The sequence below is a fragment of the Dasypus novemcinctus genome, chromosome 19, assembly GCF_030445035.2.
Source record: "Dasypus novemcinctus isolate mDasNov1 chromosome 19, mDasNov1.1.hap2, whole genome shotgun sequence".
Lineage (NCBI taxonomy): Eukaryota > Metazoa > Chordata > Mammalia > Cingulata > Dasypodidae > Dasypus > Dasypus novemcinctus.
Genome location: NC_080691.1, coordinates 30,651,801 through 30,679,466, shown reverse-complemented (window position 1 = coordinate 30,679,466; position 27,666 = coordinate 30,651,801). Strand labels below are relative to the sequence as shown.

General features: G+C 37.8%; 1 protein-coding gene across 1 annotated transcript in view; it reads left to right on the top strand.

Annotated features, from left to right (window-relative positions):
* Nucleotides 1-27,312, top strand: part of SPPL3 (signal peptide peptidase like 3) — a 146,594-nt gene extending 119,282 nt beyond the window's left edge. Inside the window, exons 3-11 of the mRNA XM_004464639.5 lie at nt 14,431-14,519; nt 16,847-16,966; nt 17,683-17,761; nt 18,574-18,686; nt 22,119-22,225; nt 22,654-22,817; nt 23,522-23,721; nt 24,777-24,886; nt 25,497-27,312. Coding sequence (XP_004464696.1) covers nt 14,431-14,519; nt 16,847-16,966; nt 17,683-17,761; nt 18,574-18,686; nt 22,119-22,225; nt 22,654-22,817; nt 23,522-23,721; nt 24,777-24,886; nt 25,497-25,568 — 1,054 coding nt within the window. The 3' untranslated portion in view covers nt 25,569-27,312. The remainder of the gene's footprint in view (nt 1-14,430; nt 14,520-16,846; nt 16,967-17,682; nt 17,762-18,573; nt 18,687-22,118; nt 22,226-22,653; nt 22,818-23,521; nt 23,722-24,776; nt 24,887-25,496) is intronic.
* Nucleotides 27,313-27,666: the final 354 nt, after the last annotated feature.

Sequence of the window (27,666 nt, the reverse complement as noted above, 5' to 3'; positions counted from 1 at the left end):
CTCTTCAGTGAATTCAGCTAGTAGAGCCTGCTTTGAATTTTGGCTCTGCCCAGACAAGAAATATTGGAAATTGGAGATTGAAGGAAACACCTCTGAGGAAAGGTTAGCTGGCAAGTGCCATTTGCTGGCCAATCAGGAGATTGCATGGAGAAAAACTATTTTTATGTATCTCTTTAGCCTACCTGTGGGAGAAAATGTGCACTCCATTAGAGAGTCCTTGGCACTATTTTGATAACTTAAGCTGGGTAAATAAAAAAAATTAGAATAAGTTGAACCAAAAATCAAAGAACTGGGGATGGGTGGGGGTGGGAACACTTGGCAAGAGAAAGAAACTGACCATTAGGGTAAATTCAGTAATATATTCATTTGTAAGCCATACTAGAAAAGAGGAAGACATGCCCAGGCAAGGGAACAAACCAAATATCCTGAATCCACAGGATATAAGACAACTAATTAGTCATTATCACACAAATCTCCTAAATTGATTTAAAGAACTGAAGGAAAATATGACTAAAGAGAGATTAAGGTGGCACTGGGTGAGCATAAATAACAATTTGAAAGCCTGCTAAGAAAAGTTAGATGATGGGGGTGGGGAGTGGGATATATGGGAACCTCTTATGTTTTTTAATGTAAAGTTTTGTGTGATCCATTAACTTTAAAGATAATTTAAAAATAAAATAAAAAATTTAAAAAGACATTGATTATACGCTTTGGATCAATTTTATGGTATGTGTGACTATATCTCAGTTAAACTGCTTAATAAATAAATAATGGTGAAAGAGTAACCAGAAATAGCAGCATGTACAGCAGGGCAAGCATAGAGAGATTGAGAAGTGAAGAATTTTCTTCTAAAACAGACTATCAAGGAAAAAAAATAAATTGGATGAGGGAAAAAATAAGTTAGATGGAGAGCAGATGTGACTCAGTGTTTGAGCACCTGCTTCCCATGTACAGGTCCTGGGTTCAATCCCCAGTATCTCCTTCAAAAAAAATACATTAGAGGCATATAGGAGCAGATTTGAATTGCTTGAGGACAGAATTAGTGATTTTGAGGACAGAACATCTGAACCAGAAAAGACAGGAGAACAGAAAGAGAAGAGAATGGAAAAAATGGAACAGGTTCTCAGGGAATTGAATGACATCACGAAATGCATAAAAATATGTTTTCAGTGTCCCAAAAGGAGAAGAGAATGGAAAAGGGGCAGAAAGAATATTTGAGAAAATAATGACTGAAAACTTCGCAATCATTATGAAGGACATATCAATACCCAAGAAGGAAAAAAGACCCCAAACAGAATAAAACTTAATGGACCTTCTTGGACACACCTTATATTCAGAATGATGCATATCAGAAATAAGGAGAGGACTATGAAAGCAGCAAGAGAAAAAGCAAAGCATCACATACAAGGGAACCTCAGTAAGATTAGGTGCTGACCTCTGTCAGAGCTATGGAGGTGAGAACAAAGTAGTATGATATAATTAAGGTACTAAAAAAGAAGAACTACCAGTCAGGAATTCTGTATCTGGCAAGACTCTCCTTCAAAAATAAGGGTGATGGCGAGTGGATATAGCTCGAGTGGTTGAGTGCCTCCTTCCCAAGTACAAGGTCCCAGGTTCGATTCCTAGTGCCTCCTAAAAACCAATTCTCATTGAGAAGCAGATGACAAAAAAATATATGAGCCATCTATATGCTGTCTACAGGAACCTCACCTCAGACATAAGGAGACAGCTAGGATGAAAGTAAAAGGTTGGAAAAAGATAATCCACTCAAATATTAACCAAAAAGGAGCTGAAGTAGCGATACTAATATTGGACAAAATAGATTTTAAATGCAAGAAGGTCATTATATGGTATGGTAATAAAAGGGACAATTCACCAAGAAGAATTAACTACAATAAATATTTATGCACCTAACCTGAATACCCCAAAATACATAAGGTGGCACACGTTAGCAAAACTGAACAGAGAAATATGTCTCTACAATAATAGTTGGAGACTTCAATACACCATTGGATAGAACATCTGGACAGAGGATAAATGAAGAAGCAGAGCTTGAATAATATGATGAACGAACTAGACCCAACAGACATTAATAGAGCACTGCACCCCAAAACAACAGGACATACCTTCTTTTCAAGTGCTCATGGATCCTTCACCAGCATAGACCATATGTTGGGTCACAAGCCAGAACTCAATAAATTAAAAAAGACTGAAATCATACAAAACATTTTCTCTGATCATAACAGAATGAAGCTGGAAATAATAATGTATGGAAAAAAGGAAAATTTATAAACATAGAGATTAAACAACAAACTCTTAAATAATCAGTGGATCAAAGAAGAAATTGCAGGGAAGCGGATATGGCTCAACTGATAGAGCGTCTGTCTACCATATGGAGGGTCCAGGGTTCAATCCCCAGGGCCTCCTAATGCATGTGGTGAGTTGGCCCACGGGCAGTGCTGCTGCACACAAGGAGTGCCACGCAGGGGCGTCCCCACGTAGGGGAGCCCCATGCACAAGGAATGCACCTCGCAAGGAGAGCTGCCCTGCGTGAAAAAAGGGCAGCCCGCACACACCAAGAGCTGACGCAGCAAGATGACACAACAAAAAAAGGACGCGATTTCCCAGTGCTGCCGGTTGCAGAAGAACACACAGCGAGTGGACACAGAGAGCAGACAACGGGGGGAAAGGGGAGAGAACTAAATAAAAAATAAATCTTGAAAAAAAAAATTGCAAGACAGTTGAGTAAATAATCTTGAGACAAATGAAAATGAGAACACATCATATGAAAACCTATGGGGAAAACTACTGAAATGATTAAAAAATGCTGAGTGATTCGAACTATATAATATTAATAATATGGGTGAAAACACATAACACACAAAACAGTCCTGGATTTCATGGCTGTATATAGAAATGTATGAAAGCCTGGGTAGAAAGAATGACACAAATGTTATGATATTGGCTACCTTTGAGGAGAGATGAGGGGTTGGATAGGTGTGGGAAAATGGGCTATATCTATAATATTTTATTTATTACACAAAATTTGAAGGAAAAAAAATAAACAATAAACCTATGGGATACTGCAGAGGCAGTGCTGGGAATAAAATGTATAGTCCTCAATGCTTACATTAAAAAAGAAGAGCTAAAATTGAAGTTCTAACTGCATACCTGGAGGAACCAGAAAAAGAAGAGCAAACTGATCCCAAACCAAGGTGAAGGAAAGAAATAGTAAAGATCAGAGCAGAGATAAATGAAATAGAGTACAAAAAATAGAATCAACAAAACCAAAAGAAGGTTCTTTGAAAAAGTCTATAAAATCAACCAACCCTTAGCTAGACCGATAAAGAAAAAAAGAGAGAACCTGCAAAAAAATAAAATCAGAAATGAGAACAAGGACATTACAACTGACCATGCAGAAATAAGAGAGATTGTAAGAAGATACTATGAACAACTGTACACCAAAAAACTAGACAACGTAGACAAGATGGGCAAATTCCTAGAAACACACAAACAACCTACACTGACACTAGAAGAAATAGCCATCAACAAACCAATCACAAGTGAAGAGACTGAAACAGTCATAAACTCCCAGTGGTGAAAAGCCTAGGATCAAATGGCATCAAAAGCGAATTCTACCAATCATTCAAAGATGATCTAACCACATCTCTTCTTCAGCCAAAGTAAAATCTTATGAAGCATTTACAGAATGTTAACCAACTTCCTGATATAGTGCCTGTGTTAAACTACTGATAAAATGTAGATCAAAGTGACCAAAATAAGCAAAATGGAATTTCTGCCTATAAACCAGTTTTAAATTTGCATAATGTTGATCAGTTGTCATGCCTTCTGACAGTCATTAGCTGGCAGAGTCAGTTGTTATTTGATCTCATCCAATTCAAGAAAAATCATAATCTGCATATAAAGGTTTGCTTGTCTTAATATTTCTTTGTACTAGGGCAGTATATCTAAAAGTGATATCAGATCAAATTAACTCAAGAAGAAATACTGTATAGGATTAAAAGAAATGAGGAAAAGCTGTATGTACTCATGTAAAAAGATGTCCTTGAGGGAAGCGGATGTGGCTTAAGCAGTTGGGCACCTGCCTACCACACGGGCGGTCACAGGTTCCGTTCCAGATGCCTCCTAAAGAGAACAAGCAAGACAGCAAGCTGACACAACAAGATGACACAATGAGGAAAAATACAATGAAAAACCCAGAAAGCAGGGAGCAGATGTGGCTGTAGCAACTGGGTGCCTCCCTCTCACAGGGGAGGTCCTGGGTTCAGTTCCCAGTGCCTTTTAAAAAGAAGATGAGCAGACACAGAGAGCAGACAGCGAGTACAAACAAGGTCAGGTTGGGGGGAAATAAATAAAATCTTTTTTTTTTTTTTAAGATTTATTTATTTATTTCTCTCCCCTCCCCCCACCCCAGTTGTCTGTTCTCTGTGTCTATTTGCTGCATGTTTGTCCACTTCTGTTGTCAGCAGCACGGGAATCTGTGTCTCTTCTTGTTGACTCATCCTGTTGTGTCAGCTCTCCGTGTGTGCGGCACCATTCCTGGGCAGGCTACACTTTCTTTCGCGCTGGGCGGCTCTCCTTACAGGGCATACTCCTTGCGCGTGGGTCTCCCCTACGCGGGGGACACCCCTGCGTGGCAGAGCACTCCTTGTGCACATCAGCACTGCGCATGGGCCAGCTCCATACGGGTCAAGGAGGCCTGGGGTTTGAACCATGGACGCCCCATGTGGTAGATGGACGCCCTAACCACTGGGCCAAGTCCGCTTCCCTAAAATCTTTTTTAAGAAAGATGTCTTTGACATACTATTGAGTGGAAAAAATTTGCTAAGTGAGAGTGGTTTGTTTTTTTTTTTAAGGTATTAGCAGCTAGCATTTATTGAGTGCCTACTGGATACTGACAATATACTAAATCAGGTACATGCATTACCTTTTTTTTTAACTAGAGAAGTTGTACTTTAACAGAAAAATCATGCAGAAAATATAGTTCCCCCACCACCCCCGGTAATCCTTTTAAAAAAAAAAAAAAAAGTTTTATTGAGATAGTCATATATCATACAATCTATCCAAAGTGTACAATCAGTGGCTTTTAATATAATCAGTGTTGTGCATTCATCCCCACAAAAAATTTTAGAAGTTTTATTACTCTGAAAAGAAAATCTCCACACCCCTTAGCAGTCACCTCTCAATCTCTCAATCCCATTATCCTTCACTAGCCCTACATAACCACTAATTTAATTCCGTCTTTATAAATTGATTTATATTTACTTTTTATATAAATGGAATCATATAATATGTAGTATGTTGTGTCTGGATTCGTTCACTTAGCATAATGTTTTGTGTTTTGTCCTGGTAGTAACATCCTGTAACATTACCATACATTTGTTCATTTTCAAAGAAAAACAGTCTCTTATATGCATTCTTAAAACTGAGTATGCTGTGAATGATGGAGGGGGAATGCAAATTGGAATCTTTTAATATTTTATTTTAAGAATGCCATGGTTTTTTAAATTATTCTAATATTGGAAGCAGGCGTGATGAAGGGGAAGAGAAATCACTTGGCCAAGGTCAACACTATATGACTGACCTTAACTTTAAGCTAAATATGTGTTCCTAGAAAATTTACAATGTTTTTTGTAAATTGAACATTAAAAAATAAATCAAAGAAACTTGCTAAATATAAAAGGAACTTCCATATACATTATAATGTACATCATCATTCCTTACATATAAAGTTCAGATTTCAGTATATGTTTTCTTAAAGTAGGGCAGAAGATCATGGGATGACAAAAAGAACAGCTCAAAAAACAAACACATTCGTGCGGTATACTGAGACTTGTTTTTCTTAATCTGTCTAACTTTATAATTATACACATTTAGTTTGAATGGCGACACAAATTGTATAAAGTGCAGTTCTTATTATCTCTTCAATCTTAACCTGTTGGCATTGTCTTCCAAGTGTAGTTTTGGGTATAAGCAAATAAATTGCCCTCACCATTAAAGAAAGCACAGTGGGTAGCAGATATACCTCAAGAGGTTGAGTGCCTACTTCCCATGTATAAGGTCCCGGGTTTGATCCGCAGTACCTCCTAAAAGCCAATAAAAACAAGCAGCAAATAAAATAGGGAAAAAAAACTTTTGGGGGGAGCTGGCATAGCTCAGTAGTTGAGCACCAGCATCCCACATTTGAGGTCCTGGGTTCAATCCCCATCTCTGGTACCTCAAAGAACAAAATAAAACAAAAAAACTACATTGTGAACATCTTCTCATGTCAAATAAAGCATCATTTAAAAAAAAAAAAAAAGTAGCAGTTACTCTAAGATGGGACAGAACTTCCAATAAGGTTTTACTGGTAATAAACTGTCTGTGAAATTCTAAGCCAGCCTCATATTGTAATCCCTCAGTCTATCTGTTTTATCACATTGGTCCTTTTTTTTCTGTTGCTCATCCCCTGCCCCACCATTAGGTTTTTGTTTCTGTCTCTCTATGTTAATGCTCTCCTGTAGGTTTGTTAAACTCTTTGGGACTTATTGATCAGATGTGTAATTATATTGTATTTTTCTGATTAGATGGAAAAAATGAGAGGTGTCAGCTTTAGTAATATAGGAAGTCTAGCAAAATTCAGCCAAGAGATGGCAAACATAAGAGCTCCTAAAATCTAGGATTTTCTTTGGCTTCTAGAATCTAGTTTTATTTGGTTTGGGTTCTCCTAGTGTACTTGAAATGTGGAAGTCTGGTGGGAAATAACCAGTACAATTTATAAATCTTTTATCCTATATATATATATATTTATCTTTCCTTGGTTTTCATAACTCTAAATAAAATATGACAAATGTGCAAGCAAATATATTTTTATGGTCCCAAATCAGAGGAGATAAGAACATATTTGATTATGCAGTTGGGGTGGAGTAGCAATAAGAATAGTGCTAATCAAATTTTAAAACCAGAGGAATACATAAAATGATCTTGAGTCAGTGAGTTTAAAAGAAAACTATTAGGGGAAGCAGATGTGGCTTAAGCGATTGGCTGCCGCCTGCCACGTGGGAGGTCCCTGGTTTGGTTCCCAGTGCCTCCTAAAAAAGACAGAGAGCTGGTGCGGCAGGCAGGCATGGCAAGCTGACACAACAAGATGATGCAACAAGAGGCACAAGAAGAAAAACATAATGAGAGACTCAACAAAGCAGGGAACAGAGGTGGCTCAAGCAATTAGGGGCCTCCCTCCCACATCAGAGGTCCCAGGTTCAGTTCCTGGTGCCTCCTAAAGAAACAAGGAAGATGAACAAGACACAGCAAGTGCAAACAACAAGGGGGTGGGGAGAAATAAATTGTAAAAATAAATTTCTTTTAAAAATATATCTGGTTAAACTACATGAAACTGCCAATATTTGATAAGTTTTGACCTACCAAAGTAGTAATTTCAGTATGGTTCATTTATTAAATATTTTTTTAAAAAATATGAAAATGTATTGTAAAATATTTTTGGTTGAGCTGTGCTGAAATAATATACTTACAACTCACTCTGGAAAGCATAAGGAAAGACAGCATTACAAAGTCAGAATATGGTTGATACTATACCACTATCATTATAAATTATGGTAATATTCATAATGAAATAACAGGTTAAAATTTTAGGTATAAACTTTCAACATAGGGGTCTGCAAAGGTTAAATTACTTGCCCCAAATCATATAGAGGCAACAGTCAAACTACAACCAATATCAGTCTCTTGACAAATTATATTTGCTTTGTATATCAAGTTTCTGTGAAAAATCTACTTCTCCTACAGAGTTTTCCATCTCAAAAATAGAACTATCATTGAATCAAGGCCATAACCCATGAAATCATCGTTGACTCTTCTCTCTCTTACATACTATATCTATTACATCAGCAAATCTTTGTCCTAAATCCATTCATATTTCACTTCACTCACTATTAACTTAGTTAAAGACATCATTGTTTCTTTTCTGTACTGTGACAACGATCTTTCAGGTTTCCCTTTCATTCTTCCCTGCTACCCAATAATCTATTTCCCACACAGAAACCAGAACAATCTGTCTAAAGCACAAGAGTGTCATTCCCTGCTCTCAGCCGTCTTGAGACAGCTAGGACACTGGACCAAAAAAACAAAAAAACATGTTTTTTGTGAAGGCAGAATTTGTAATGCCCAATTCCAGAAGAGGAGGGAAGCAGGAGAGACGTAGGCCTGGCATTTAGGCCAATATTCCCCTTGAGACAAATAATTCTTAAATTGAAAGGGATAGCTGAAGTGCTATGTAGGTTAACAGTGCTTTCTGAAGCCCCAGTAGAATAGGGAAACAAATGTTAAAGTTCAGGGTCCACATCCCCTCGAAGCTGCTTACAGCATGATATAGAGCCTGGGACCACTGCCAGTGCCTGCACCTCTGTTGCCCTGTGATGACCACCACAATCCCTGTGCTGAGAGGGAAATTAATAGGTCTAAAGGCTTACATTAAAAAAGAAGAAAGACTTCAAATCTGAGACCTAACCTCAAAACTAGAAGAAATAGAAAAAAAGGAACAAACTAAACTCAAGGCAAATGAAAGGAAGGAAATAACAAAGATAAGAGCATAGATAAATGAAAGAGAAAACCTAAAATCAACAAAACCAGAAGTTGATTCTTTGAAAAGATAACTAAAATTGACAAACCCATAGCTAGACTTACAAAGAAAAAAAGAGGAGAGATAAATAACAAAAATCAGATATGAAAAGGGGGACATTACTGACTCCACTGAAATAAAAAGAACTGTACATGGCATACTATGAACAACTATATGCCAATAAATTAGATACCCTAGATGAAAAGGACAAATTTTTAGAAACATAGAAACTACTTAAATTAACTCAAGAGTAAAAGAACAAACCAGTTAGAGTAAAGAGATTGACTCAGTAATCAAAAACCTCCCAACAAAGAAAAGCCCAGGACCAGATGACTTCATGGGGCATTTTACCAAATTTTCCGAGAAGACAACTCCAATTCTGCTCAGACACTTCCAAAAAACTGAAGAAGAGGTAATGCTCCCTAACTCATTCTATGAGGCCAACATTATTCTCATATCAAAGCTGGATAAAGATACCATAAGAAAAGAAAACTATAGACCATTATCTCTTATGAATATAGATATGAAAATCCTCAACAAAATACTAGCAAACCAAGTGTAACAGCATGATCAAATGGGATTTATTCCCTTTATGCAAAGTTGATTCAACATAAGAAAATCAATTAATGTCATATACCACATTAACAGAAAAAAGGAAAAAATCCACATGATCACCTCAATTGATACAGAAAAGGCAATCAACAAAATATAGCACCCTTTCTTGATAAAAACACTTAGAACACTAGAATTAGAAATTTTCTCAGCATGATAAAGGTCTTACATAAAAAGCCCACAGCTAACATTCTACTTAATGTTGAAAGACAGAAAGCTTTCCCTCTAACATCAGGGACAATACACGTGCCCACTGTCATTCAGAAATTGTACTGGAAGTTCTTGCCAGAGCAATTAGGCAAGATAAAGAATTAAAAGGCATCCAAGTTGGAAAGGAAGAAGTAAAACATTCCCTATTTGCAGATAACATGATCCTATATACAGAAAATCCGAAAAGAAAAAAAAAATTTACTAGAGTTAATAGATGAATTAAGCAAAGTAGTGAGGTACAAGATCAGTACTCAAAAATCAGTAGTGTTGGGGAGTGAATGTGGCTCAAGCAGTTGAACAGAGGTCTCAGGTTCAGTTCCCAGTGCCTCCTAAAAGAAAAGAGCAGACATGAGCACACAGAGAAGGGAGCCATCTTGGGGGTAGGGGGATAATCAGTAGTGTTTCTATATACAAACAGTGAACAGTAAGAACAAGAAATCAGGAAAAATATTCTGTTCACAATAGCAACTAAAAGAATCAGGTATCTTGGAATAAATCTAACTAAAGACGTAAAGGACTGATAACCAGAAAACTAAAAACATTGCCAAAAAGAAATTAAAGAAGGCCTAAATAAAGGGAAAGATATTCTATGTTCATGGATTGAAAGAGTAAATACAATTAAGATGTCAATACTACCCAAAATAATTTATAGAGTCAAGGCAATCCCAATAAAAATTCTGACAACCTTCTTTGCGGAAATGGAATAGCCAATCATCAAGTTCACATGGAAGGGTAAGGATCCCCTAAATAGCTAAAGCCAATTTGAAAAAGAATGAAGTTAGAGGATTCACACTTCCTGATCTTAAAACTTACTACGAAGTCATTGTAATCAAAACAGCATGGTACTAGCACAAAGACAGACATATAGACCCATAGAATAGAACTGAGACTTCAGAAATCAACCCCCACATTTATTGGCAACTGATTTTTGACAAGATGGCAAAGATCACCCAATTGGGAAAAAATAATCTCATTGAATAAAGGTGCCGGGAACATTGGCTCTCCATTTGCAGGGGGAAAAAAAAGGAAGACCCCTACCTCATATCAAAAATCAACTCTAAGTGGATCAAAGACCCAAATAAAAGAGCCAGAACTATCAAACTCCTAGAAGAAAATGTAGGGAAGCATCTTCAGGATCATGTGTTAGGAAACAATTTCTTAGACTTTACATTCAAATCACAAGCAACAAAAGGAAAAATAGATAAAGGGGACATCATCAAAATTGAAAACTTCTGTGCTTCAGAGGACTTTCATGAAAGTAAAATAAATGTCAGTCTATATAATGGGGGGAAATAATTAAAACCATATGTCCAGGGAAGTGGACTTGGCCCAATGGGTAGGGCATCCGCCTACCATATAGGAGGTCCGCAGTTCAAACCCTGGGCCTCCTTGACCCGTGTGGAGCTGGCCCACGCACAGTGCTGATGCGCGCAAGGAGTGCCCTGCCAGGCAGGGCTGTCCCCCGCGTAGGGGAGCCCCATGCGCAATGAGTGTGCCCCATAAGTTGAGCTGCCCAGCGCAAAAGAAAGTGCAGCCTGCCCAAGAATGGCACCGCACACATGGAGAGCTGATGCAGCAAGATGACGCAACAAAAAGAAACACAGATTCCCGGTGCCGCTGATAAGGATAGAAGCGGTCACAGAAGAACACACAGCGAATGGACACAGAGAACAGACAACTGGGGGGGTAGGCCAAGGGGAGAGAAATAAATAAAAAATAAATAAACCATATATCCAATAAAGGTTTAATATACAGTATATATAAGTAAATTCTTTAACTTAACAGAAAGACAACCAAATTTTAAAATGGGCTAAAGCAAATGTACTCTATGGACCAAGGTTAGTGGTAACAATCTGATTTTTTAAATCTCTTGTTTTTGCTCATTGTTTGTCTTTAGGAGGCACCAGGAACAGAACCTGGGACCTCCCATGTGGGAGGCAGGTGCTCAACTGCTTGAGCCACATCTACATTAAACTTAAAGTTTAGCTTTTTAAAATCATTTACATTAAAATTAATTAAAATTAAATCAAATTTCAATTTCAGTTTCTCCGTTGCACTATCCACGTTTCAAGTACTCATGTGGCTGGTGTCTGTCACATTGGCCAGAGCAGATACAGAATATTTCCATTATTGCAGAAAGTTCTTTTGGATACACAGGCGTGCACAAATCCCATTCTTTAAAGGAATACACCAGTGGAAAATGGGTTAAGGATTTGAACAGGTAGTTCACAAAGAAATCAGAGGGTCAAACTCATGCAAATGCAGTTGTTTAAGAATTAAGGAATTATATATTTAAACAAACAGGTATTTTTAGTCCTCCCAATTTGATTAACAATAACTGCTTCCTTCAGGGCTTGAAACAGAAGAAGTTACTAGTGAATCCCCCCTTGAGTTTCTCTATCCACAACAAACCTACTTTAGCTAATAAATGAGTTCAGCAAAGTGGCAGGATACAAGATCAACATGCAAAAATCAGCAATGTTTTTGTACACTAGTACTGAACAATCTGAGGGGGAAATTCCATTTACAATAACAACAAAAAGACTCAAATACCTAGGAATTAATTTAACCAAAGAAATCGGTGAAAACCTAAACAAATGGAAAGATATTCTGTGTTTATGAATTGGAAGACTATTGGGAAAATGTCAGTTTTCCCCAAACTAATGTATAGATTCAGTGCAGTAACAATCAAAATTCCAACAGCCTACTTTACAGAATTAGGAAGGCAATTACCAAATTGATTTGGAAGGGAAAGTGCACTTAAACAGCCAAAAGCATTCTAAAAAAGAAGAGCAACATGGGAGGAATTTGACTGCCTGACCTTGAAACATTACAACGCTACAGTGGTCAAAGCAGCATGGTATTAGCATAAAGATAGACACATCGATCAGTGGAATAAAATTGAAAACCCAGAAATGAACCCTCACCTAGATTAAACTGGTTTTTGACAAACCTACCAAGTTATAACAGGACAAAATAGTCTCTTCAACAAATGGTGCTGGGAGAAATGGATATCTATAACCAAAAGAATGAAAGAGGACCCCTATCTCACTCCCTATATAAGAATCAACTCAAATTGGATCAAAGAGCTAAATATAAAAGCCAAGACCATAAAACTACCAGAAGAAAATGTAGGGAAACATCTTCAAGACCTTGTAGTCGTGGTGGTTTCTTGAAGGTCCACCCAAAGCACACGCAACAAAAGAAAAAATAGGTAAGTGGGACCTCCTCAAAATTAAACATTTTTGCACCTCACAGGACTTTGTCAAAAGGGTGAAAAGGCAGCCAACCCAATGGGAGGAAACATTTAGAAATCACATATCCAATAAGGGTTTAATATCCAGGATATATAAAGAAATGCTACAACTCAACAATAAAAAGACAAACAACCCAAGTAAAAAATGGACAAAAGACTTGACATTTGTCCAAAGAAGAAATACAAATGGCAAAAAAACACATGAAGAAATGCTCAACACCACTCATGATTAGGGAAATGTAAATTCAGACAACAATGAGATATCATTTCATACCTATCAGAATGACCACTATTAAAAAGACAGAGAACTACAATGTTGGAGAGGATGTAGAGAGATAGAAACACTTATTCACTGTTGGTAGGAATGCAGAATGGTACAGCTGCTGTGGAGGACTATTTGGCAGTTCCTAAAGAAGGTGAATATAGATTCGCCACATGACCTGCCATACCACTACTGGGTATATACCCAGAAGAACTGAGAGCACTGACAAGAACAGACATCTGCACACAGACATTCATAGCAGCAGCATTTATGATTGCCAAAAGTTGGAAACAACCTAGGTGTCCATCAAACAATGAATGGATAAACAAACTGTGGTCTGTTCAGACGATCAAATATTATGCAGATGTTAGAAGAAATGGAGTCATAAAGCATTTGACAACATAGATTAACCTGGAGGACATTGTTGAATGAAGCAAGCCAGATCAAAATGACAAATACTGTATGATTGTGTTACTATGAACCAAATATATTGTGTAACATATTGTATTATTTTTTTAAAAAGTTATGTTTCCTGCACATTTGGGAAATGTTTTTATTCAACTGTATTTTCTTTTTAAATTTATATTTTCAATTATTAAATGTATAAAATAGTGGGGGAGGTGGATGTGGCTCAGGCGATTGGGCTCCCATCTGCCATATGAGAGGCCCTGGGTTCAGTTCCTGGGGCCTCCTGGTAAAGGCAGGCTGGACTGCACCACCACCGTGGGGAGCCGACAGCAGACAACGAGTGCAAACAACAAGGTGGGAAGAATAAATAAAAATGAAATAAATAGATCCCTTTTAAAAGGGGGGGGAGTTAAGGCCAAAAAAATTTTTTTTTAATTTCAAACCCTGACCCCTCCATTCCCTGTTTTTCTTCTTAGCACTTACCATTAGCATACCATGTATTTATTTTTCTTGTTTAGTGTTCACCCCCTTCAAAGGTAAAATCTATGAGAGCTTGTTTGGGTCATTATTAATTGTCCCCCCAGTGCCTAAAACAGTCCTAGACATAATAAAAACTCAAGGTGTAGAGAAACGAGTACTTTCATACACAATCATAGAGAGTAAATTGGAACAACATTCTAGAAGCAGTTGTGTTAGATAACATGAAAGTCTCAAAATTGTTCTTCCCCTTTGACCTGGAATTTCTCCTTCTAGGTATTTATCATAAGGAAGTAATTGAGGATATGTATAGAGATTTAGCTGGAAGATTAATCCACAATGGAATGCTTTCATCTACAATCAGGGAAACTCTTGAACTGACATATAGTAAGGAATGTGGATTGTTTTTTAAAATGTGGCTACAAGAACTATTTTGCAGGGTTGTTTCAAAGAGAGCTTCCTTTCATTCCTAATGCCTTAGCGTTTTAAAATGCTGTCTTACTGTTGACTTTCTAACCTACTTCTTTCTTAAGCAAAACCAAAACTTAACTATAAAATTTTCCCCCACAGGTCCCTTAATATGGACTTTGAAAATCAAGATAAGGAGAAAGATAGCAACAGTTCTTCTGGGTCTTTCAATGGCAACAGCACCAATAATAGTAAGGCATTTTACATCATTTTATTTCATACAGGTAGTTGTTGTAATTTGATTTTTTCTATACCCCAGTTAATAATTTAATGAGTTCAAGGGTTTATGTTTAGTTACTTTAGTATAATAATAAAATCCGTATGGTATAATCTGTTAGATATTTACCTTCTGAATTTAAAATACTGGTTTCTTGTATATTTTTTAGTTCATGCCTAAAAGTTTGCTTCCATGATTCATTATTAAAGATAAGCAGGATAGATTTGCATCTGTCTATTTATGAGTTCATCAAATACTTTGGCAGGGTTCATATTTTTGTAGGTATTCATCATCAATTCTGTTCGTGACTCTTAACAAAGATAGCTACCCAAAGTACTTCTAAAACAAATCTCTTCCAAAATTTAAGACCTGATAAGAATACTTCACTGGGGGAGTGTGCTTTTTAGTAAATGTACAGCAGCATGAGTTATAATAGCCAAAAAGTAGAAATTTTAACACAGATGTTCATAAACTAATGAATGGTTAAACACAGTGGAATACTATTCAGCAATTTAAAAAATGAAGTATAGGGGAATGGGTGTAGCTCAGTGGTTGAGCATCTGCTTCACATGTACGAGAGGTCCTGGGGTTCAATTCCTGGTACCCCCTTAAAAAAAGATTGAAGTATTAATAAGTGTTACAAACATGGATGAACCTCAAAATATGCTGCAGAGGAGAAATGAGGAATTATTGCTATAAATGAGTATGATTTTTTATTTAAGATGATGAAAATAGTCTGGAATTTCTTTGTCATGAAAGTTAGATTACTTTTCCTAAATTGAATTGCCCTATTCATGTGTGAATTATTTTACCCATCTACCTATACACTAAGAAGCAGGGTTTTTTTATAGAACTATTTTCCATTTTATCTCACTAAACCTTAAATAGCCTTTGGGAGGGCAGGTAAATTTTAAATATTTAAGAGTAAGTTTTAAATGTTGGTTGATGATTGCTACCATTTGTGCTTAGTTATATTCATCCTGGTTGCATAATATTTTAATTGTAACCTTAATGAAGAGAGTTTTACTTCTATTCTTTCTTTATAACAGATCTGTGATTTCTCTTCTTTGGTTCCTATCGTTCACTTTTCTTTGTTACCTCAACAGTTAATTTGGAAGTGGATATTATACAAGACAAATTAGTAACTTTTTCTCTTCTGGTGGCTATTGAATTTGGCCACGCTTTCCTTATCTACCAAATACTGTATTAGTGGTTTTCAACCTTGGGTGCAAAATAAAATTTTGTGAGGTTTTTAACTGGCCTAACCCCCATGGGGTAAGATTTCAGTTTCCTTGGTATGGTGTTGGGCCTGGGTGTGGCAATTTTTTAAAGCTCTCCAAGTGATTCTAATGAGCAGCCAAGATTGGAGACCCACTATGCTAAATCATACTCTCTACCAATATTCAAGAATCAAAGTTTTACAACGTAGGAAAATTTAATACATACTATATAAACAACATTACATCAGAAATCACTTAGGACAGTAGCATTTTTCACAACTATAAATTACTGTTTAGTCACTAGGGTTTAAAAGTCCTGATTTTACAATAAAGAGAAACATTTGTCCCCAAATGAGTGGGGAGCAGATAGACTAATAGCAGCTTGTACCCTTGGCATGGCTCTTCTTGCCCAACCTAGCAGCCCTCAGTTGAGCCAAGAGACCACTGGTGCTGGGTACTCAACCACTGCTTCTGCTGACAAGGGGGCTTTGATCTGGAGGATTGCAGTGTTGTACTATGAATTCATAGCTGAATCCTCTTTACACTACCCATCCTGATGCAAGAGATTCTGTCCTCCCCCATTTATCTCCTGTTCTGGTACCTTAAAATGTTCCCATAAAATAATTTTTCCAATTTGCTACTGTCAGCTGTCCTATTCTCTTCCCAACCCTGCGCCACGTGTAATATGAGTACATTAAATTCACAGGTGGGAAATTATTTTAATAGTAGGTTTAACCCATCTCTTTTACCAAACTTTTACAATAGGACTACAAATGTACTCATATCAACTAATTTGAATCTTTACTCTCTTAATGTTAATTATTTTCTTACACAGTCATCCAGATGGTAAGCACCAGGTGGTAGGAATTCTATTCAACAAGTATTTTTTAAGTATCAACTATAATAAAGGCGCACTGTAAGGATAATCTCATAGGAAGGAGAGGGCCTGGATAATCTAGAATGGATAGACTAATCCATAGAACCATTTGCATCTCAATAAGTTAAATATATGTGAAGTGCACGGTCACAGTGCCTGTTAAACATATTAAGTGGTTAATATATCCCTCCTTCTCTCTTTCAGGTATCCAGACTATCGACTCTACCCAGGCCCTTTTCCTTCCAATTGGAGCATCTGTCTCTCTTCTAGTAATGTTCTTCTTCTTTGACTCAGTTCAAGTAGTTTTTACAATATGTACAGCAGGTAAATGAGTTTTTTGTCTGTTATTTCACCTTTTTTCAGGCATTCAAAAATCCAGATTTATTCACCATTCCATTAAGTTTTTTTTTTGATAAGTCTAGCTTTTCCCCTTTCCCCCCCACCTTTGAGCCACTTGGGAAAAAGAAATCTTTGATACACATATCATCTCTTCAGACCTGGGAGCAGAGATAGAAAGGCCAGGGATTTGAAAGCATGTGAGTTTTAAGGTGCCAGTGCTGTATTGCTTTGGCTATAGCTTCGTTTCCGGTAGGTTTCCAGAAAGGCCAGTTTGACAAAGTAGTTTTTGGCAATACTTATAAATATTTCTGTAATTAAGGATAGCTGATTAAGAGGAGCTAATATCAGCTCTGATCTGTTTTCAAGCTGAGTGATGATGGAAATGTATAAAATACTAACAAAAATGTTACAAGGCTTGTTAGGGGAGCATCTCTTCTTCCTACATTTCTTTATCTTTTCTTCTGAGATTGGTGAGAATAGAAAACCTACCCATGCTCCCCACTACTTCAGATCAAGAGCTATTTTTTAAAAGATTATTTGCAATGATAAGGAAAATATTTTTCTTCCCGAGTTAATTGATTTAATTATATCCTCTTGTCAAGAAAAGTATGCCGGGAAATGATTGCGTTTCTATAAACCATGTATTTTTCTTATAATTGGTAGAAGAAAACAAAAACTAACCTTACATTTTCTTTTTCTAGTTCTTGCAACGATAGCTTTTGCTTTTCTTCTTCTCCCAATGTGCCAATATTTAACAAGACCCTGTTCACCTCAGAACAAGTAAGGACTGTTTTTCTCTCATACTTGTTAACATTATCAGGAGTCTGAATTTCTGGTACTGACTGGAGCACACAAATGACAGAAGACTGGGAAGTGAGATGTTTGATCTTTAAAACTGGAAGATAGTAATTCATTTTCATGGCAGAGAAAATATAAACCAATTTTAGAAAGTCAGAATCATTGTAATTGGTTCCTTAGATTATTGAAAGACGAGATTTTTTTCTATAGAATCAATATGAGAATAGTAGCTGATCACAAACTTGCCTTGCTTTTTTATCTTGGATGAACTAGAATATATACTGGCCAGTTAGGTTTAATCCCGTATGGTCATACTTTAACTTCTAAAGCCATTTCTCCATGGGAACCAAATGCTGTGCTAGCAGAGGTGCTATCTACACTTAGGATACCAGTCATTTGAGGCAGCTGATTTTCTCATGAATTAGTGATAACCAAATAGATTTGCATCTTGTATTTATTCATGTTTATTAAATGAATTGTTGACTTCATTTTGTTTTACTAATAAGAATAGAATTTCCTCTATACCTAGATTCTCTAAAGGTTCATAGTGTCACTTTTAACTTCTAAACATCCACGTTGACAGCTGGGGCTAAGAAGTACATTATCAAATGGTTATGGGAGTATAATTCCTCTAAGCTTTCTGTAGCTTTGGGTTTTGGGGATTTCCAGGTATGATAATATTGCCTGCTATTCTAATCAGTCCATCATGAGCTCTGATCATGAGAAACCAAAGGAGAGTTTGGCTATTCAAGAAAGTCTGCCTAGTAGTCCAGTAAATGTTGTGTGTTTTTCAGGATATCTTTTGGTTGCTGTGGGCGTTTCACTGCTGCTGAGTTACTGTCATTCTCTCTGTCTGTCATGCTCGTCCTCATATGGGTTCTCACTGGCCATTGGCTTCTCATGGATGGTGAGTAACTAATATGTGACAAGTTGGAATTTTACTCAGTATAGTTTTATAGATAGTTAAATCTATTTGTCCTCTCTTTTTAGTGATATTATTCCTGATTACCATATTAGATGTCCAAAGGATGGTACTAATGTATTTTTATTTTTCCCTACATTCTTAAGACATTTTTTAATGTCTTTATTGATACAGTTCACATACCATAGAATTCACCTATAGTGTACAATTCGTGACTTTTTAACATGTTCACAGAATTGTGCAACCATCACCACAATCTATTTTATCACCCTCATAATCATGTGCTCTGTGCTCCCAAGGCAGATAACCCTACCTACCTCTTCCACCGTAAGTCATCACCCTCACCCCCGCAAGCCCATACTTATTAGCAGTCACTCCTCCCCCCACCCCCTGCCCCAGGAATCCATGAATGTATTTCCTGTCTCTGTTGATTTGCCTATTCTGGACATTTCATATAAATGGATCATATATACTGTGGCTTTTGGTGTGTGGCTTCTTTCCTTAGCATTTTTTCAAAGTTCTTCCATGTTGTAGCATGTATCAGTACTTCATTCCTTTTTATGGCTGAATATTTTATTTACCCATTCATCATTTTCCACTTTTGGACTATTATGAATAATGCTTCTATGAACATTTGTGTACAAGTTTTTGGGTGGTTTATATAATTAATGTGTTTTTTAACCTCTATTTGATATGATATCAATACATGTCTAATCATCATGTAAAGGTGTATCATATCCTTTTTAGTAACTTTACACTCTTCCACAGGATGTTTCATAATTTACTTAACTATTGTTAGATCCTTAGATTGTTTTCAATATTTTCCTATTGTAAGTTGCTCTTAGATAAATATTCTTGTTCCAACCCATGGTATACCTGTCAGATTACTCACCGAGATTATTTGCTAAGGATAAATTCTTAGAATGAAATTTCTGGAACAAAGAGATTTTGTATTTTAAAATGTTAGCTATAGCTGTTATTCACCTGCCTTTCAGAAATGCCATAGCACTTTATACTCCCACCTATATATAGGTGAGAATATATAACATGAGAATATATATAACACGAGAATTTTCCTTAATTAATAATAATAAATACTAATGACAATAGTAGCTAACATTGATTGAGTCATTAGTATGCATTGGGTACCATGCTGGGTGTTTTTGTAGACTGCCTCGTTTAATCTTCAAAACAACTCTATGAAGTAGGTACTAATATTGTTCCTGTTTTGCAGAGGAGGAAACAGGTTCAGAGAACTTGTTCAAAGTCAGAGAACTTATGTATTAAATATTTACTAAAACAACTTTCAGCATCTTGTAAGGATTTTTCTGAAAATCCCCCATAATTCCATCACATGAACACAGAAAATGTTTTTATTTTCTTATTTTTTTTAATATAAATTTTTATTAGAAAAGTTGTTGGTTTATGAAATAAAATCACTTCCTCTTCTCTTTTAAACTTACCTTGATTTAAGACCCTGGAGTTGTCTCCACCTACTTTTTTATTCAGTCCTGACTCATTTTCACAGTTTGCTACCCAACCTACCCAGTTTCTAACATCAAGAAACTTTATTCTAATTTTTCTGCCCCACATAGTGTGTTCACCTCTTTATTTTGATGGTTCAAAATAAGAAGAGGTTAAAATAAAAGGCAGTCAATTTTATACTGTTCATAATGCTATCTAAAGAGTTTTTAAGGGAGAAATTTGAAAATTGGGGATTACAGGTATGGATTTCGTTTATTTCTGTTACCTGTTCTGAGGAACCACAAGACTAATTAAGACCTTGGAAATAGAGTTCTTTGTAATCAACTACCACATCTCAGAGGCTCCTCTGCACTCTTTGCCAAGCCCTGTTTTTCCTACAGCTCAGGCTGACTTAGCTGCTATGGAGCTATATAATTCAGTGATCTCATTTGCTAAGCACAGAGTTACCTAGAGGCTTATGGTCTGTGCCTGAAACCCAGGAGTAGCTAACTTATTCAAACAACATTTAAGTACAGTGGCATCAGCATATATATGCTTTCTATGACTGATCATAAGTTTGCTAAGTGGTATTTGGTACATAGTTTTTTTAATAAGAAATTCTAAGCCTGAACGAAAACTAAAAATTTGTTCTTCTGTTCAAGAGGATTTTTCCCCTTAGGAGTAACTTTGACCAGTACAAAGATTTGGAATTTGCATATGCCCAATTAATTAGTAAAAAGCTCAGAGAAACTGGATGTTATGAGGGAACAAAGTTATAGAGTGGATTTCCAGCCCTATAAAATTATTAAAATGGCATATTATTTTAATCAACGGTGATAATTATAAAGCACTTTTTAAATTGTAAAACATACAAGTATAAGATAGAATTATCTGCAATTGTATGGTTTTAGAGTTTAAAAATACATAAATTCTAGAAAGACCTTTAATAGTGGTAATCTCTGGGTACTGGGGATGTAATTCTTTTTAATTTTGCTTGTCTATATTTTCTAGTTTTCTACAGTACAGTTACTGCTTTAAGTATTAAAAACTTTAAAAAGAATAGGAGCAGGTATAGCTCATGGTTGAGCACCTGCTTCCTGTGTACAAGTTCCTAGTTTCAATCCCTGGTACCTCCTAAAAACCAACAAAAAAACCAGCTCTCATTGGGGAGTGAATATAGCTTAGTGGTTGAGTGCCTGCTTCCCATGTTCAAGGTCCTGGGTTCAGAGTACCTCCTTTAAAAAAAAAACTTTAAAAAGAAAATGGGAAGAAAGGAATAGAAGATAGCTCATATACACAACTTTATAGACCACCTTTGCTATAAGGAAACCAAGAGAAATGGGGTAGTAGCTAGAGAGGGAATTTGGAAAAGAGATTTTTTGGTTTTTGTTTCTAAGGTAGATATTATAGCATGTATGTTGATGGGGGGAAATCCACTAGAGACAGAACGGAGTGCTAAAACAATGTCCTTGAGTCACCAAAAGGGGATGTGCTCCAGAGTGTGAGTTGACATTACAGCAAGGACAGTTAATTCATAGTAATGGGGGGAAGGTAATACACAAAAGCCAGGCTATCCCAAGCGGAGCCTGGTCATGGGGCGGAGGAGCTGCTCCTTGTGATACTGAGGCTTCCGTATATTGGTATGTGGAAGAAGAATTGTGGATAACTATTCTACCAGGTCCATTCCTTTCTAAATAAGCTAGAGCTTTGTGGTTCGAAATAGGGAACTTTCTGGGTCTTAGCTGAACACTATTACACGTGAAAAGTAATCTCCTCAAATACCAACCAGTCAACATGGTCACCTGTGGGGTATAAATGTCTTAAACTGGAACTCAGTGCTTCCTGAGTTTTGAGGGGACTTGCACACTCGGTTAAGTTTTAAACTGAATAGCTAGTGGGAAGAGGCTGCACCTATACTCTACACCCTGACTGCTGCCATGCTGTCTCCTCCAGCTCTGGCCATGGGTCTCTGTGTCGCAATGATAGCCTTCGTCCGCCTGCCAAGCCTCAAGGTCTCCTGCCTGCTTCTCTCAGGACTTCTAATCTATGACGTCTTTTGGGTAAGTGTGTATTTTCCTAGAAGCCCCTGCTCTCCTCTGTATTTAATTGGAACATTCATCCTGAATATTTATTTAGAGTCTCCTAAGAGAACTCCCTCCAGTTCTGAACGTCACATGTTCAGAGGTCTGCAGGCCACTGTTTGAGCCTTTTGTGTAATGAGATAGATGTATAACTTATGGTGGAAGAGGTAGGTAGCAAGCAGGCAGGGTTATCTGCCTTGGGAGCACAGAGTTGCACGGTAAGGGATTAATCTCTGGGTGTGGAGAGTTTACAAGTCTGCAAATATACACAAAAAGCAGGGATTTTATTCCTCCTTGAAGCATGCAGTTAAAAAAGCATTGATGTCACAGAATTGTGAGATTAGGCTGATGCAGAAAGCAGGTTGCTCTCAGCAGCCTTTGTTAAAGGCATCTCTGCAACTCGGCAGGTGTTTTTCTCAGCCTACATCTTCAATAGCAATGTCATGGTGAAGGTGGCCACACAGCCGGCTGACAATCCCCTTGATGTTCTATCCCGGAAGCTCCACCTGGGGCCCAATGTTGGGCGTGATGTTCCTCGCCTGTCTCTGCCTGGAAAACTGGTCTTCCCAAGGTAGGTCTGGCAGTTGGGCCTCATCTTGTGAGTGATCACACTGCCTTCCTGTGCCTCTTTGTTCCTTACCTTGTTTTATCATCAGCATTCTAATCATAAAATGGAAAGGGGTTGAGTCATTATATTTCCATCTTACAAATGAGGGAAACAATACTGACATAACTCACAAAGATTTAGCCCTAAGTAATACAGGTGCTGCTTTTTATTCTTGATTAATCTTATACAACCATATGTCACTGCTTTTACAACATTTTAACATTGGCTGGAGGGAGTTAACAGGAGAATCTAACTTTTGTACTTCTAAGATATTTGTAAAAATATGTTCTAATGCTATCATGATACAGTTCCTGGTAATCTTGGAAAAATTAATGTGGTGCTTTAATCTCCTGTCTGGTAATAGTCAGTGAGGCACAGTGATGACTTGCCTGACATTTCTAAAAGGGGGAATACGTAATCAATTCTCAAGTCACTTACCAGGCACTCTGTTGAAACACTGGGGGTCAGGTTGAAAGGATCTCTCTTGCTGCTACTCTTTTGCCTTTTAACCTCTAAACTCTTAAAAACTAGTGCTGTTCAACAGAGAGCTTCCCCCTATCATTCAGATAAATTCTTTGACTTCTGAAAAAGCTGACAGACTTTACACAGAAGGAGTCAGAACTGGATTGTACAATGTGGCACCCCTAACATACAAAACTATGTTCCAGCTCCACAGGCAGTCACTTCTCTATGTTGGGCATTGGAGACATTGTGATGCCCGGTCTCCTCTTGTGCTTTGTCCTTCGTTATGACAACTACAAAAAACAAGCCAGTGGTGACTCCTGTGGTGCCTCTGGACCTGCCAACATCTCTGGGCGCATGCAGAAGGTCTCCTACTTCCACTGCACCCTCATTGGATATTTTGTAGGTAAGAGAGAACCAAAGAGACTGCATATGATCCCCTCTGGCTGTCCTCCAACCCATTGGAATTAGATCAGGTCATCTAGCTACAAATGCTGGACAGAAGGAGGTCAGGTCAGTAGTTCTGGTTGCAGTTACATACAACCAGAAAGTAAACATACGGGCCCTTTAGATGAGAAATGCTCTCTATACTGGATAGCTCAGATGCCTATCCAACAGTACATCTGAAGAACATTGTAGGAAGAGCATGGTCAGTCCTCAAAGTCAAGAACACTTAAACCCAAAGATCATGGATTAGTCCATGTGCTTAAATCATCAGCTGGAGTTTAATGAATGCCATGTTCATTTCCTTTATTCAATAGATACTTTCAATTGTAAAGACAATTCTCTTATCTGTCATGTAGGACTCTCCCATTTCTTTATAGCCAGCTCACTTAAAAGAAAAATTGTAATTGGGCTAGGAATAGCAATAACCTGTCTGCGCAAGCAACACCTACAGCAAAGTGCCCCATCTCTCTCCTCCTTGCCTCCTGCTTACAACAGTACTTTACTAATGGCATGACACTTTCATATATCTGGCTTCATTGAGAGAGGCAAGGCAGGCAGTATCATCCCCACTAGACAGATAAAGAAGCTGAGGCTCAGAGAGGTGCCTTATCCTTATGCCTTACATGGCTGTCATCAGTAGCAGAGTTGGAACTTGAACCCATGTCTTTTGCCTCCAAGTCCAGCGTCGTGTACCACAGGAGGGAAGGGGAGAGAGATCAGGCACATTCCAGGCTGAGTGTTATGCAAGGGTTTGAACCTAGGAACCTGAGCAAGGAGTGGGACTTAGGCCAGTCATGGGCCCTTAGAGTTCTAGGTTTTTTGAAGTGGTGCTGTTCCACATTTCTTGTAACTGCTCACACTGGACATTTCATACCCTAACCATTGGATGGAATATTTCAGATCTGATTCATACAATCTCAAGATTTTACCAAGAAGCAGCCAGGACACAGCAGTTCTCCTTTCTTCACTGGCCTCTTAGAGTTACTTGTGATTATTATTTCTTTCTCCTCGTAGGTCTGCTAACTGCTACTGTGGCGTCTCGCATTCACCGAGCAGCCCAGCCTGCCCTTCTTTATTTGGTGCCATTTACCTTATTGCCACTCCTCACAATGGCCTATTTAAAGGTGAGAGAAGTAGTTATAAACCTGTGAAAACGATAACTTGGCACTGACCTTGTGCTTGGATATGTATCCTCTTTACTGAGGTATTCTATATAAGTTCCTGAGCTCTTGTGTTTTTTCTGTTTGCTGACTTGGCATTAGCAATCTCTTCCAGATTCTTGCTGCCATTGGCAGCAAATGCTAATAACTTAGACCACACCACCACCTGGTCTTATAAGGTTTGGAAATAACAAAGAAAAATTTAATAGCATTGAAGCAGTGAATATAAACTTGACTTAGATCATTATCGTATTTTATAAGATTTGCATTATCCCCATTTTACAGATGAGGAAACAGACACAGGTTAATTAACTTACCTAGGTCAAATAGCTCATCAATGATAGAACTCACATCAGGGTTGAGTTGGTAAAAGCCCTTTCTTGCTGGAGAGGCCTCAGAGCTTCTCTTCTGGTGAGTTCTTCTAAGACTAGTGGGTTACTCTTCAGTAAGTATAATTTGACTGCCCTTTGATCTTCCACAGAAGCATGTGATCTGAGATCAGGAATCAGAAATGACTTGTAGGGATTTGTGCCTTGTGTGTAAATCTGCCTTAGAAACGTTCCTTCTTTCCCAGGGTGACTTACGGCGGATGTGGTCTGAACCATTCCACTCCAAGTCCAGCAGCTCCCGATTCTTGGAAGTATGATGGATCACACAGAAAGTGACCAGAATGGCCATCTTAATCCCTTTCTCTCAAAGTGTGGTTTTGTTTCCTCTTAAGAGCTGGCCTGGTACTCGGAGATGTACCTATTTAAGGAACTGACGTGTGATTGGATTTCACACTTAAAGGGGGCTTGTTTGAGAGGGAGAAGTGCTGGAGCCCTGTTTGGTTCCTCTCTTCCTGTGGTTGTAGAGATGGAGCCCCTCCCTGAAGTGACAGTCCCTTCCCCAGCGCTCCTTCCTCCCCGTTTTTATGGATCTGCAACAGACTGTTACCTTGTGGGGGAGATGGAGATTTGACTATTTAAAAAACTGAAAACGGCAAGAAGTCGTTCTAGAACTTTTGAACACTAAAAGGATGAAGAAAATTAGCCAACCGAAGTTTCTTCAGTGAACCCTCAAGAACTTTGGGACCAGTTTCCTCTGGGGGACTCAGTTTCAGAGAACTGAGACAGAAGCTCTTCTGTCATTATATTCTTCTTTCCTTTTTTTGGATATATTAAATATTTTCTGTGGTGTGAAGTGACTTATTAAATCCACAGACATTGAGTGACTTCTTACAACATACACATAAGAATTTGTTGTAATGAGTTCATGTCCACCCAAATGTCATGTTGGCAGTGAACAAGGGCACGGTTTTTATACATACATACATATATACACACATACACACACATATAGATATATATGAATAAACAAAAATTAAAACCTGCTAAGATCATGCTGTGTAGCAGACAGGGGCTTGCTGTAATTTTTAGCATGTAGAGCAGTTTACTATGGCTTCCTTGTATATGGATAAGCTGCTGTGTTTCCCCTTCACAACTGAACCTGCAGTTAAAAATCAGTGTAGTATTTGTACTGATATACTCATGGATTTTAGGGGACTCATTTGGTTTTGATCAGTGTAGCAAATTGAGGATGAAAAAGTTAAAACTTTTTGGCCCTTTTTTCCTTTTTCAGGCTTCTCCCTTGCAGGTTTTTTAGTAGTTTCTTCTGAACCAATGCATGTATTATAGTAGCAGGTGTCTTTGTGCTTTCTGATCATAGTAATGTACTACTTGTAAATACATTTTTCTATTTTCTATTTTTTTGTATTTTTTTTTTCTTTTTGCATTATGTTTCATTGGTGTGCTGTATTTTCCATGGCCTCACTCCTTTAAGAAAAAAAAGGAAAACACAACTCTGTCCTTGCTGTTGTGGTCCTGGTTTACCTGCAGTAATAACTGGTATTGGGGACAAATGTCAAATGACTGACATGGGCCCTGAATTCCAGGAATGGGGGGAAAGAAGAGCTCCTCTGTCCCCTAGAATCTGACCATGTGCCGAGGTCTTTGCAGGAGGGCCCAGCGTTCTGGGGTAACTGTGAGTAATGTCTGCTTGCCTTTAAATAGCCCTACGCCTGATAAATTGTTCAGAGGCCAAGTGAAGCCTGGCACTTGCCTGAGAATTCCTGGTAGCAGAGATGGGAGAAAGACCCATGTCCTGACTTCTCCTTTAAGCAGGTGGCCCTGACTTGACCTGTGTAATAAACTAGAGTGCTGTTGTTTCCCCTGTGGATGGAGCTCACAGAAGTGGTGCATTGTGTTATCAATGGAGTGGGAAGCAGTTGGGATGTTGCATTCCTCTGTTCTTGTCTTCAAATCCTGCTGAGGGTTTTTTGTTTTGTTTTTTGGGGTTTTGGGGTTTTTTTTGTTTGTTTTGTTTTTTTTTAAATAAATGACTCCTTTCTAGCCTTTGTCATATGATCTTCACTTTTAGTTGTTGATAACCAAACAGTCACCTCCTACCTGCTCTGCCTGTACCACAAGACAGAAAGAACCTGCCTGACTTCAGATCTGGTCACCTGCGCCTCCGGGTTAGTCATAAGGATGTCAAAGACTTGAAGCATCTGTTGACCACAGGATGTCAAAGACTTGAAGCATCTGTTGATCACAGGACTTAAAACAGCCTCTGAATTTGGGGGTGCTACTTGCTAATTAAATGGAATGGGCTGGAGAGGCATTTAAAATGACTCAGATTAAGGGTAAGGGCTCTAGTAGTTCGAAATAATGTTGTCCAGGCAGTTGGTCATTTTTAATATTTCT